Genomic DNA, 12999 nt, shown 5'->3' on the forward strand with positions numbered 1-12999 from the left:
CTATGGAATGCCTCTTTGCTGAAGGAAGGTCATCAGAAGATCTGTTCACTGCTACAGAGACATCTCCAGTTTTCTCAGCAGCTGGGTTCCTCAAGACCCTTCCAGTACCCGGTTCCAGCTGCCCAGTATCTGTCCCCACTTCGCCAGTAGTATCCGTCCCCCACAGCGCAGACGGCACTACAGCCTCGTAGACGCCCATGGCCATCCTCCCGATGGAATTCATGATCGCCCTAGCTATCCGAAGGGCCCGGCCTCCCAAGGGCACGACGTTAATCTGGTTCGCGTTGTTGACGTTGGCCCCGAGGTTTGTGTTGTCGTTGTTGACGTTGTTGTCGTTGTTGTTGTTGTTATTGTTGTTGTTGCTGTTGATGTTGTTGATCACGTTGCCCACGGCGTCTGCGACGGAGAGGATCGTGCTGAGGAAGACCAGCGGGAGGGCTTCCATGAGTTTGGAGCCCTTCGGAGGGACGCACGGATCAGGCTGGGCGTGGTTGATTGGCAAGTACATGACGCCTTTGCTGCTCCGTCTCGCCCTTGAGAATGTCTCGGGGCCTTCGGTGACTTCTTCGGGAGTTTTGGCAGGTCGTTGATGCTGGAGGGAGGATTTGGACATCTTCTCTCTACGGGATTTCCTTCTGGTCTTCTTATCCTTCGATGAGGACGCGTGAATTTTTTCAGAAGCTGCTTTAACATCTCTGAGGAGAATTCGTTATCAGGAGTGTCCCTTCTTCTCATACCTGTACCGTACTTGTCGACATGTTCCTGTGGAACCTCTCCGGTCAGCAAGGTGTAAATGGCAGCCTCAGGGTGCGTCCTTATCTTCCCAAGGAGGTTGTACATCTTCTCCTTTAGCTTTCTAGAGTCAACTCCAGGTATCCCGTTGACAGGTTCTTCTGCTCTTGTAACTGCTTTCTTTTCACTGAATATTCCTCCGTTCTTAAGATGGGTGGGCGCAAATGTACTTTGTTTATCATCTCTGGGGTGTTTTTCTACATTTGGAGACTCGCTTTTCAATGAATCAGGTGATGAATTCCTTGATGTAATATGGCGATTTTCAGTCACATCTCTATGTCGAAATCTTGCCAGGCTTCCCACAGCCAACACCAAGAAGAGGATGTATGTAAACACAGAGAGTCTCATCTTCATTCGTCCCCTTTTATTTGTGGAATCTTTGAGAGAAAAAAAAATTGTGATTAGAAAGGCTAAGTGGAGGTAAAAATGTCATTAATGAATTGCAATAATTCTGGTATAAGTTTTAGAAATATTATATAAAGGAGAAAAAATCAGCATAACCAGAGAGAGAATATTTTTAGAAATGTTATGTTTAGGTGATGGCAATGCTTATGCACTTTAGAAATCGTATGTGTAGATCATTCTAAAATCCAAGAATTTCCATGACAAATATTTTCTTAAACTTCGCAAGATAAAAGAAAAAGCAATGAAGTGAAAATTAAAAAGGGAAAAAAACCTAACTTTCCATTTATAAAAGAGGTAGGCCTATCTCTCGAAAAGCAAGGCAATTTCCTCTCTATAAGAGGTACCTCTCGAAAAATAAAAACACCCAATGTTTCCTCTATATAAGAGGTACCTCTCGAAAAAGCAAGGCACCCAACTTTTCCTCTATATAAGAGGTACCTCTTAAAAAAGCAAAACACCTAACTTTTCCTTTTTAAAAGAGGTACCTCTCTTCAAAGCAAAACACCCAACTCTTCCTTTATAAAATGGATATCTCTCTCTCTCTCTCAAAAAAAAAAAAAAAAACCAAAAACCCTAACTTTACCTTAATAAAAGAAGGAACTCTCAACTTTCTTCTCGAGAGAGTCCTCTCACGAAACAGATAACAAAATAAAATAAAAATAAACAAAAACCAGCTCACGACATCCGGAAATCCAACCCCACCTCGTAAACTTCCAGTGGAAGTGAACCCCAGTCTTTCCTCAACTATGACTGGCAGACCGCAGTCACCTGGAGACAGGTAAATCCAGGGGTCACGGTTCCAGATGGTACCTGGAAGGGTCTCTGGCGGCCCAACACGGCATCACGCCATCTGCAAATGATGAAGAAGAGGAATAAATAGTAAATGACCCAGCGAATTTGACGCAGCCAGGAATGACATAAATGTGGTGAGAAGGAGTAACATTAGTTATAGGTAAGACCTCAGTAGATTATTAATGAATTTAAATTTGTAAAAATGTTAACAAATGAATGGAGTTCGGGGCAGAGTTGCAAAATTATTTAGCTATAGCAACCACAACCTTATGAATTTTAGGAAGCAGTACATTGAGACAATTGAAAAGACATAAAATGATGTATCAGAAACAATAAAATTTCGAATTGGAAAAGCGGGAAAAATGTCGAAAATATGAAATATAAGCTTACAAGATGTGTGTAAATTGATTTAATTATCATATTCGTTGATAGAATGGTTATTAGATAAAAAAAAATGTCATGGAAATAGGGCTTTGAAATATAGCCTTCTTATTAGAAGTCTAATAGGATACTGAAAGTTTAGAATATCATATTAACGCTCCAAAACTGATAAAATATCACGTAGGAGACTAGTAAAAAGTTATGGAATACTTTGAAGCATTACGGTACCTTCCCATCTGAACTAAATGGTCGACGATATTCGGGTCGATTGTGGACTGAGGGTCGAGGGAGTCACATAAGTGACGCGCCGGAGAGCACACGTCTAGTAGAGCGGATTCGACCGTGTCGTTACTCTTAGCTTTCTGGATGACGGATTTATTCGTCGTTTTCCCGTTACCGTAAGATGTTTTCGTTTGTCGTAAGTCACTGCCAAGGATATTTCTTTGGTTATTAAAGGTTTGCCGCCTTATTCCTGTTTCACTGGAGTTGGTTTGGTTACCAAAATCTTGCCACTTCGGCCTAGTAACACTAGATTTGAAATCTTGCCACTTCGGTCTAGTACTGGAATTATATACTGACGTTTGTCGAAGAAGATTGACTACTTTCCAAATACTGTCAATTTCTACGTTATTCTTCTTCTCTACGTTTTTACTGTCTGCAAGTTTTATGTTCTTATCTGCAGGATCTATGCGTCCATTATTGCTCCTTACATTTGCATTGGATAAGATCTCCTGAGCCGCCCGCAAGGTGTTGAGAGCTGCTCTTGCGTAAGCTTTTCTAGATCTACAATTAATTTTCATAGGCCCAGGCCCAGCCTCATTCAAAACATTTATGGTACCTGTTGTCTTAGGCCTAGCTACAGGTTTGCTTAAACCAGCCGATTTTGAGGAAGTTTTCGGCATAGGCTTAACAATATCTTTAATTATAATTCCATTTTTCTCCTTAACAGACCTCGAACTTCTGCTTTTAGTCTGGTCCCTGGCCTTCTGCAGCTCGAGAAGTTTCTTGCTGATCTTCTTGAGTCTAAGAATCTGTTGCCGCTTCCGCTTGAACTCGAGGCTTCTTCCGGGAGGGATTGGCGGAGGTATGATGATGTTCACCTGGTTCGCGTTGTTGTTGTTGCTCGCCACGTTCGCGTTGTTGCTGTCGATGTTGCTGTTGCTGTTGATGTTGTCGTTGCGGTTGTTGTTGTTGATGTTGTTGGCGATGTTGGCGACGGCGTTGAAGACCGTTACGACCATCGAGGCGAAGGCCATCTGGGTGAGGGAGGAGGCTACGGTGTCCGCGTACGATGGGCAAGAAGACGAGGAGCCGCCCCCTCCTCTGACGGGTAAGTACATCACGCCCTTGTCGCGCCTTCGTACGCGCGATTTAGCACTTGATTCTCCTTCCTGCGAAGCGTTCGTTTGAACTCTTGGCGTTTTTCTCGTATTAGAACCCTCCATTCCGCCTTTTCGTTCTACCAAATCGCGAAATAACGTAAGGTATTCCGAGAACCTCGCTGGTATTAAAGGAGATGACCCATCTCGCTTATTCTCGAGTTGCGAATCCGACAGTTCGCTAAACCAAGACAAATACGACTTCGGATTCGCTCTGCTTTCCGTGACGTGAGCCTTCACGAATCTGTCGAACACTTTAGCTAACGCTTCAAACGTTTCGTTATATATTTTCGAACTTGCTTTACTACGAGAGTTAGAAACGCTGGTTGAGCGCATCGCGTCCGGTTTGACGTTTTCGTAGTCCGTGTCCATCTTTAAAATCCCGCAGGAGACGCAGCAGATCTCGTAAACAATGGAGTAATATATCACTAATTTTACATTTTTCAAAAACATTTTTTACGACAGACGCACCTTACGAACGACGGAGAACCACTTATCCATCGCCTGGCGTTTCGAATGAGCGTTGGTCTTAGACTTATCGGCGTGAATTACTCTTCTCTGACCGTTGTGTGTGACGTCACGGCCGTCTGAACCAATCGTAAACAGCTTAAGCAGGCGGGAGCTGTGACGTCATCGTGAGCATCTATGGAATTCGAGGAATAGGAGGGAAGAGCTTCTGTGACGTAACTGATCATACAACAGATTTCGCTTCGTAATAAGGTGACGTAACAGTTTGACGTAATTTGTTGGCAAAAGTATTATTAAATAACGCAGTAGATAACTTTGAGATTTCAAATGTGCTGTTTTTTGTATTTCGATAGAACTGGTTTATATAATGCGTAGTTCATTACTTGATGTAAAAATAAGATTAATATATATATATATATATATATATATATATATATATATATATATATATTTATAGGTATGCCTGCTTCTGCAATATTACATTCGTATGTTGACTTGTATATATATATATATATATATATATATATATATATATATATATATATATATATATAGTTAGTTATGCCTGCTTCTGCAATATTGCATTTGTATGTTACTTGTACATATATAACCTATGCTTATAAATATATAATATATTTATATATATATATATATATGTGTGTGTGTATATATATATATATATATAATATATATATATATATATATATATATATATATATATATATATATATATATATATATTATATAGTTATGCCTGCTTCTGCAATATTTCATTTGTATGTTGACTTGTATATGTATAGCCTATGCTTATAAATAAATAAATATGTATATATATATATATATATATATATATATATATATATATAAACAACGTAATGTTTACTACTATTTGGTTATCGTGGAGAGGTTAAAATAATTTCTTTAAGTTTTTTTATCTTTTATTAGAGGTTTAAAATATCAGTTTTAAAAAATAATGTAGAAAAAATACATATGAATTTAGTTACAAGGGAAGGTTGGTAAAAATAAAATTAGAAATTAAAAACAGTAGCTGTTAAGATAAGAGGAACTGAGCTACCTGCCTGTCTGTCTGTCTGAGAAAGCCTACAGCCTTCTCCTCTTATTGGAGAAATCAGAACCATAAGTAACAGCTGCACGCTTTCTCTCTCTCTCTCTCTCTCTCTCTCTCTCTCTCTCTCTCTCTATTCAATCATTCAGAATAGAAAGCTTCTTCAGTATTAAAACGCTGGAAAAAAATATTTTTTATTTTTTTTTATTTTGCATATTTTTTCCTACTTTTCCTTTAGAAAGCTTGAAAAAAAACTTTCGAATTAGTGATTAATTTTCATTCGTTTATTTTTGTATTAAGAAATAATTAGAAAATTATTCATGATTCATTTTTTTAATTGCATAAATAAATTCTAAAAAAAATTCATACAATCAAAATGAATGACTGGTTCTGTTCTACCGTAAGTTAAAATTTAAAAAAATATATATAATGAAATTCCACGAATTCTTAAAAAAAAAAACTCATACAATCATCATGACCGACTGGTTCTGTTCTATCACAAGTAAAAAAAAAACTCAATAAATTAAAAAAATTATTGAAAAAAATTCTAAAACAACAAATAAATCAAATTACTTCATACAATCAAAATGACCGACTGGCTCTGTTCTACCATAATATATAAAAAAGAATATATATCGACAAAAATAAATCCATAAATCCTAAATAAAACTAATTACGTCATATATTAAAAATGGCCGACGGGCTCTGTTCTACCGTAAGTTAAAACAAACATAAACAAAAATAATTCCAAAAGTTCTAGTAAAAAAAAAATTACGTCATACTGAGAATGACTGACGGTTTCTGTTCTACCGTAAGTTAGACAAAAAAAAAACATAAACAAAAAACGTCAGTAGTTTTGCTTTCAATTGCTATTTCTCATTCGCGTATTTGATTGAGGGAAAACTCACATCAGTTTCCCTCTCTCTTGGAATCTGGGAAAATAATGATTGTTTACATCTCTTCTCTTTCGTAAACATTTTCGTTTAGGGCGAAAGTTGTTTTCAGCTTCGTCATTCTTACGATTTTCTGATAGTTTTTTTTTTTTTTTTGCAAGTAGTGGCTCTAGTATGTATGTATGTATGTCCAGCCACTTAGTATGAAAAACAATTATATATATATATATATATATATATATATATACGTATATATATATGTATATATACGTATGTATATATATATATACATATATACATATATATATATATACATATATACTATTTATAGATATATATATATATATATATAATATATATATAATATATATACATATATATATTATATATATAATATAGTATTATATAATATATATATATATATATATATATATGATATATATATATATATATCCTATATATATATATTATCTACGTTATAATATGTATATATATTACTATATATATTTAATATAGATATATCATATATATATATATACATATATATAAGTATATATATATATATATATATATATATATCATAATATATATATATATAACATATATATATATATATTTATCTATATATATATATATATATATATATATATTATATATATATTATATAATACATACACACACACACACATATATATATATTAGATAGATATATATATATATATATATATATAATAATATATATATATATATATATATATATACATATATATAAGCGAATACCACAGGAAAATGATAGTCAGAAATCCAAGCGATTTTGTCTTTACCAAGACATTGTCAAGGAGCTAATGAAATACAATTGGAGAGAAAGGTCTCAGGTACACAACAAGATCAAGAATACCAGATGGTTAATTGTCAAAAGGTAAAAATTAAAAGAGATAATCCAGTATTATCGGATATCACACGGTCACAATCCTAAACTGATTTGATCTTAACCGAAATTACAAAGTATCTTTACAGTCCAAAACATGTAAAAACTGAATATATTAATTTCGTTGCTTATATTTATCTACAACTTTTTTCATTATGAAAGCATCAAGTTTAAATAAACCAAGACTTAAATTTAGAACATTTTTATTATTTGACTTGATGAAACAAGATTCAATGATATTCCTTTTAATTGTGTCATTACATGGGATTAAGGCTCTTGCTTGACTCCAGTTAATAGGATGATCTAAATCTCTCATATGTACGAATAATGCATTTGATATTTGCCCAGTTCTTACAGAATATTGGTGCTGTTTGAGACGTTGTGAAAGAGACTTACCGGTCTGTCCGTAATAGACTTTGTCACACTTTTTGCAAGGAATTTCATATATGCAGCCTGGAAGATCTTTAGGAAAATTTTTCATTACTAAACTCTTGACATTAATATTACTGAAAACAACATTTATGTTAAAAACCTTTAAAACTCTAGGAATATCTAAATACCTTTCATCATAGGGTAATTTTAGAATGTTATGCTTACTAAATTCAAGTTTGTCATTAGTTGAATAAAATGTTTTTCTAGCTCTTTTCCATGCCACATCTACAAAAGTCCTTGGGTATTTACGTTTCAATGCAATATCATAAATAGTTTTAATTTCAGCCTCAATAAACTGCGGGCTACAGACACGTAAAGCCCTCAGGAACATCCCAGAAAAAAACAGAGAATTTAACATTTTGATGGTGATTGGAGTAGTAATGAACAAAAGAGGCAATGTTAGTTGATTTTCGAAAGACTGAAAAGGTGAAATTTCCGTCATTTCTATGACAGTTACATCAAGAAAATTCAAATTACAATTTCTTTCTTCCTCTACAGTATATTTTATAGAAGGGACTAAATTATTGAGATTATTAAGGAATTCCTGGAGATTTTTGTGAACTGGCCAAATACAGAAAATATCATCCACATACCTAAACTATATAACTTTTTGGGGCAAAATTCTTGGTAAAAGTTTTGTCTCAAAAAATTCCATGTAAATATTGCTAAGGATAGGAGATAAGGGAATACCCATAGCCATGCCAAACTTTTGTACAAAAAATTCCCCATAAAATCAAAATTTACTATCTTTGATACATAACCTTATGAGACTAATGAGGTTTGCTACACTTAAAGGAATGTCATGACGTTCTAATTCATCCTCCAAATATTCAAGTAAGTCATCTTCAGGCACTTTTGTAAATAAAGAGACTACATCAAAACTAACCATATTAAAATCAAAATTCAAATTTAAACTTTTCAATTTGGAGAATGAATTAGAACGTTATGACATTCCCTTAAGTGTAGCAAACCTAATTAGTCTCATAAGGTTATGGATCAAAGATAGTACATTTTATTTTAATGGGGAATTTTTTGTACAAAAGTTTGGCATGGCTATAGGTAATCCCTTATCTCCTGTCCTTAGAAATATTTACATGGAATTTTTTGAGACAAAACTCTTACCAAGAATTTTGCCCCAAAAAGTTATATGGTTTAGTTATGTGGATGATATTTTCTGTATTTGGCCAGTTCACGAAAATCTCCAGGAATTCCTTAATAATTTCAATAATTTAGTCCCTTCTATAAAATTTACTGTAGAGGAAGAAAGAAATTGTAATTTGAATTTTTTGGTGTAACTGTCCATAGAAATGATAGAAATTTCACCTTTTCAGTCTTTCGAAAATCAACTAACATTGCCTCTTTTGTTCATTACTACTCCAATCACCATCAAAATGTTAAATTCTCTGTTTTTTCTGGGATGTTCCTGAGGGTTTTACGTGTCTGTAGCCCGCAGTTTATTGAGGCTGAAATTAAAACTATTTATGATATTGCATTGAAACTTAAATACCCAAGGACTTTTGTAGATGTGGCATGGAAAAGAGCTAGAAAAACATTTTATTCAACTAATGACAAACTTGAATTTAGTAAGCATAACATTCTAAAACTACCCTATGATGAAAGGTATTTAGATATTCCTGGAATTTTAAAGGTTTTTAACATAAATGTTGTTTTCAGTAATATTAATGTTAAGAGTTTAGTGATTAAAAATTCTCCTAAAGATCTTCCAGGCTGCATATATGAAATTCCTGGCAAAAAGTGTGATAAAGTCTATTACGGAGAGACCGGTACATCTCTTTCACAACGTCTCAAACAACATCAGTATTCTGTAAGAACTGGGCAAATATCGAATGCATTATTCGTACATATGAGAGATTTAGATCATCCTATTAACTGGAGTCAAGCAAGAGCCTTAATCCCATGTAATGACACAGTTAAAAGGAATATCATTGAATCTTGTTTCATCAAGTCAAATAATAGAAATGTTCTAAATTAAAGTCTTGGTTTATTTAAACTTGATGCTTTCATAATGAAAAATGTTGTAGATAAATATAAGCAACGAAATTAGTATATTCAGTTTTTACATGTTTTGGACTGTAAAGATACTTTGTAATTTCTGTTAGGGTCAAATCTGTTTAGGATTGTGACCGTGTGATATCCAAAAATCCTGGATTATCTCTTTTAATTTTTACCCTTTTGACAATTAACCATCTGGTATTCTTGATCTTGTTGTGTACCTGAGACCTTTCTCTCCAATTGTATTTCATTAGCTCCTTGACAATGTCTTAGTAAAGACGAAAGCGCTTGGATTTCTGACTATCATTTTCCTGTGGGATTCGCTTATTTATGAAGTCACGTGCATCTACTGTGATTTTTTAAGCATATATATATATATATATATATATATATATATATATATATATATATATATATATATATATTGCAGAATCTAATTAATATCCATCCCTTTTAATAATTCCTTCCTCCTCTCTCTCTCTCTCTCTCTCTCTCTCTTCCTCTCTCTCTCTCTCTCTCTCTCTCTCTCTCTGTCGCCCCTCTCTCCTCTTCTCCTCTCGTCTCCTCCCTCCCACTCTCTCTCTCCTCTCTCTCTCCGTAAGCGTAACTAACCAAAATTGGGTTATTTTTATTTAGAGAAATTTATAGACTCTGGTTTTGTGATTTCCAATGACTGTCATTACGGTAATAACTGAGTCTGTTGGGGGGGGGGGGGGGGAGTGAGTCAGGGGGGCGTTGGCCCCCGCGGGATGGTGTTTAAAGAGTTTTTCTTCAATTATTTCAATTAATTCGTCAACTGATCCAGATACCAGTCGTTCTGGAACGGATAACTTGATCGCCTTCCGATCTGTTTTTTACTGTAATTAGCTGGCTCCAATTTCGTGATGTGGGTTTTGGCTTTCTTTCGGCTTTTGTCTGGCTCGTCCGTTGGAAATTACGTGACAACAAATGTTGGAAATTACGTGACAACAAATGTTGGAAATGACCTGACAACAAATGTTGGAAATTAAGTGACAACAAATGTTGGAAATGACCTGACAACAAATGTTGGAAATTAAGTGACAACAGGTGTTGGAAATTAAGTGACAATAGGTGTTGGAAATGACGTGATAACAGATATTTGAAATTATCTGGCAACAGGCGTTGGAACTCACGTGAAAACAGGCACAAGGTGTTGGAAATTATGTTGGGATTTACGTGTCAACGGGTGTTGGAAATGACGAATCAATGGGTGCTGGAAATGACGTGACAACAGGTATTTGAAATTATCTGCCAACAGGTGTTGGAACTTAAATGACAACAGGTGTAAGGTGCTAGAAATTATGTTGGAAAAAACGTTACAACAGATATTTGAAATTATCTCAGCAGGTGCAAGGTGAAGGTGTTGGAAATTATGTTGGAAACGACGTGACAACAGGTTGTCGCAAAATACTTGGCAATAAATGTTGGTAATGACGTGAAGGTAGGTGTTGGAAACGACGTGACAAAAGGTGTTGGAAATTATGAGACACTAGGTTTTTGAAAATTACTTGACAGCAGCTGTTGGAAATGACTTGGCAATAGGTAGTAATTGGCAGGCGTTGGAAATTATAAGTGATGACAGGTTGTCAGGTTGTCAGACTCTGCGGTAGCCCCGTCCAAAACTACAAAACACGACCCCCCCATATCCCTACCCCTCCCCTCGATAGAAACATCGGGTATCCCCAGAGAACGAATCGACCACAGACTTAGACGAATCGATGATTTAAATTTTTTTTTTTTTTTTTTTTTTTCGCATTTTCGTGAAATACGCAAATCTATTCGCGAAACGGAAGCCAACCCCGGACGCAAAACGCGTCAAGCTTTCGCGACACACGTATGAGGAAACTCTCCTCTTGTCGGAGCGAGAATTATCACTTTTTTCTCAGGTGTGAGGAAACCCAAAGGATCATGAAATGACGCCATTTTTTCTCCTATTGTCCTGCACTACTTTTCCGCTCGCAGACACCAATGTCTTGTCGGAATTCCGGGATAATCAACTCCTGAATTACGGGCTGCTTAATCAAAAACAACAACGGATAATCAGTCAGTTGGTAGTTGACCTCGTCTCCGTGCACACTCGCCTCCGGAGAGGTTTTGGAAATAACGTGAAATTACGTGGCAATAGGTGTCGGGAATTACATGACAGAGGGTATTGGAAATTACGTGCGGAAGGTGTTGGAAATTAAGGGCTAATAATGTTGGAAATTACTGGCTAACAATGTTGGAAATTACGGGCTAATAATGTTGGAAATCACTGGCTAACAATATTGGAAATTATGGGCCAACAATGTTGGAAATTACGTGACACCTGGTATTGGAAATTACGTGACACCAGGTGACGGAAATTACGTGCGACAGGTGTTTGAAATTACGGGCCAACAATGTTGGAAATTACGTGACGAGGTTTTGGAAATTACGTGATAATGTGTGTTGGAAATTACGTGACAACAATTGTCGATATTACGAGACAATGTGTGTTGGAAATTACATGACCACGGGTGGTGGAAATTACCTGACAATGTGTGTTGGAAATTAACTAACAACAGGTATTGGAAATTACGTGCCACCATGTGTTGGAAATTACCTAACAACAGGTGTTGGAATTACCTAAAAGTAAATGTTGGAAATTATGTGATAACAGGTGTTGACAATTACGTGACAATAGATGTTGGATATACCTGACAACAGGTGTCGGAATTACCTGACAACAGGTGACGGAAATGACCTGACAATAGGTGTCTGAAAGCAGGTGACTTCAAAGAGAGCATTTGTGTTTACATACACACAAAATTCTCAGACAAAATAACCAGCATATTTAGACTGATGCGTATGTACTGTACGTTGTGTGTGTGTGTGTGTGTGTGTACGATATCGCCACATATGTAGATATTCGTAAACAGGAATCCAGCATATGTTGCCCTCACTCGACTGAGCACGTGCATTTATCATTTGTCTATTTGTGAGTAAAGGTGTTGTTTGAAGGAGGTATGGGGGTGTGGGGCGATGGAATGAAGGAAGTAGGGGGGAGGGGAGACGGTCTTGTATACCGTCCCAACGGCCGTGACCGTGACAAAAAAAAAAAAAAAAAAAAAAAAAAAAAAAAAAAAAAAAAAAAAAAAAAAGACGGTCGAGTAACGGTACATTCCCTCCCTCCCTCCCTCACCTCCTACTCCTCGACAGAAGGACCGAGCCGGGAAAGCTGTTTGTCTGTCTGTCAGTCTTCATAGCGACAACAGCTGGTTTTGACAGATGTGTCTAAATGGTTCTTGTCATGATGGTTAATGTTTTAAGTTTTACATTTTGTCTTTAGGTTTATTTTGCCTTAGGAAGACAGAATACATCTTGATGTTTTTTCCCATAATAGAACATATTTTGGATAAATTTGACCCATAATAGGATATATTTCAAAATAGAATGAATTTTGATATA

The 12999-nt window shown here is 35.7% G+C and overlaps 1 protein-coding gene across 1 annotated transcript; it reads right to left on the bottom strand.

Moving 5' to 3' along the window:
- Nucleotides 1-1033: 1033 nt before the first annotated feature.
- LOC135209118 (nuclear pore complex protein DDB_G0274915-like) lies at nt 1034-4213 on the bottom strand. Its single transcript, XM_064241751.1, has 3 exons — nt 2599-4213; nt 1900-2047; nt 1034-1169 (listed from the first exon to the last, which is right to left on the bottom strand). Exons 1-2 carry the CDS (start codon nt 4200-4202, stop codon nt 1942-1944), a joined length of 1710 nt encoding a protein of 569 aa, XP_064097821.1. The 5' UTR covers nt 4203-4213; the 3' UTR covers nt 1034-1169; nt 1900-1941.
- Nucleotides 4214-12999: the final 8786 nt, after the last annotated feature.

The sequence above is a fragment of the Macrobrachium nipponense genome, chromosome 37 (genome assembly GCF_015104395.2).
Source record: "Macrobrachium nipponense isolate FS-2020 chromosome 37, ASM1510439v2, whole genome shotgun sequence".
Taxonomy (NCBI): domain Eukaryota; kingdom Metazoa; phylum Arthropoda; class Malacostraca; order Decapoda; family Palaemonidae; genus Macrobrachium; species Macrobrachium nipponense.

Excerpts from the sequence above, each read along its gene's own strand:
- LOC135209118 (XM_064241751.1), bottom strand. The coding sequence starts at position 4,202 with ATGTTTTTGAAAAATGTAAAATTAGTGATATATTACTCCATTGTTTAC. Across the intron at positions 2,048-2,598 it reads CATTTAGTTCAGATGGGAAG|ATGGCGTGATGCCGTGTTGG; the intron begins GTACCGTAATGC and ends CATCATTTGCAG.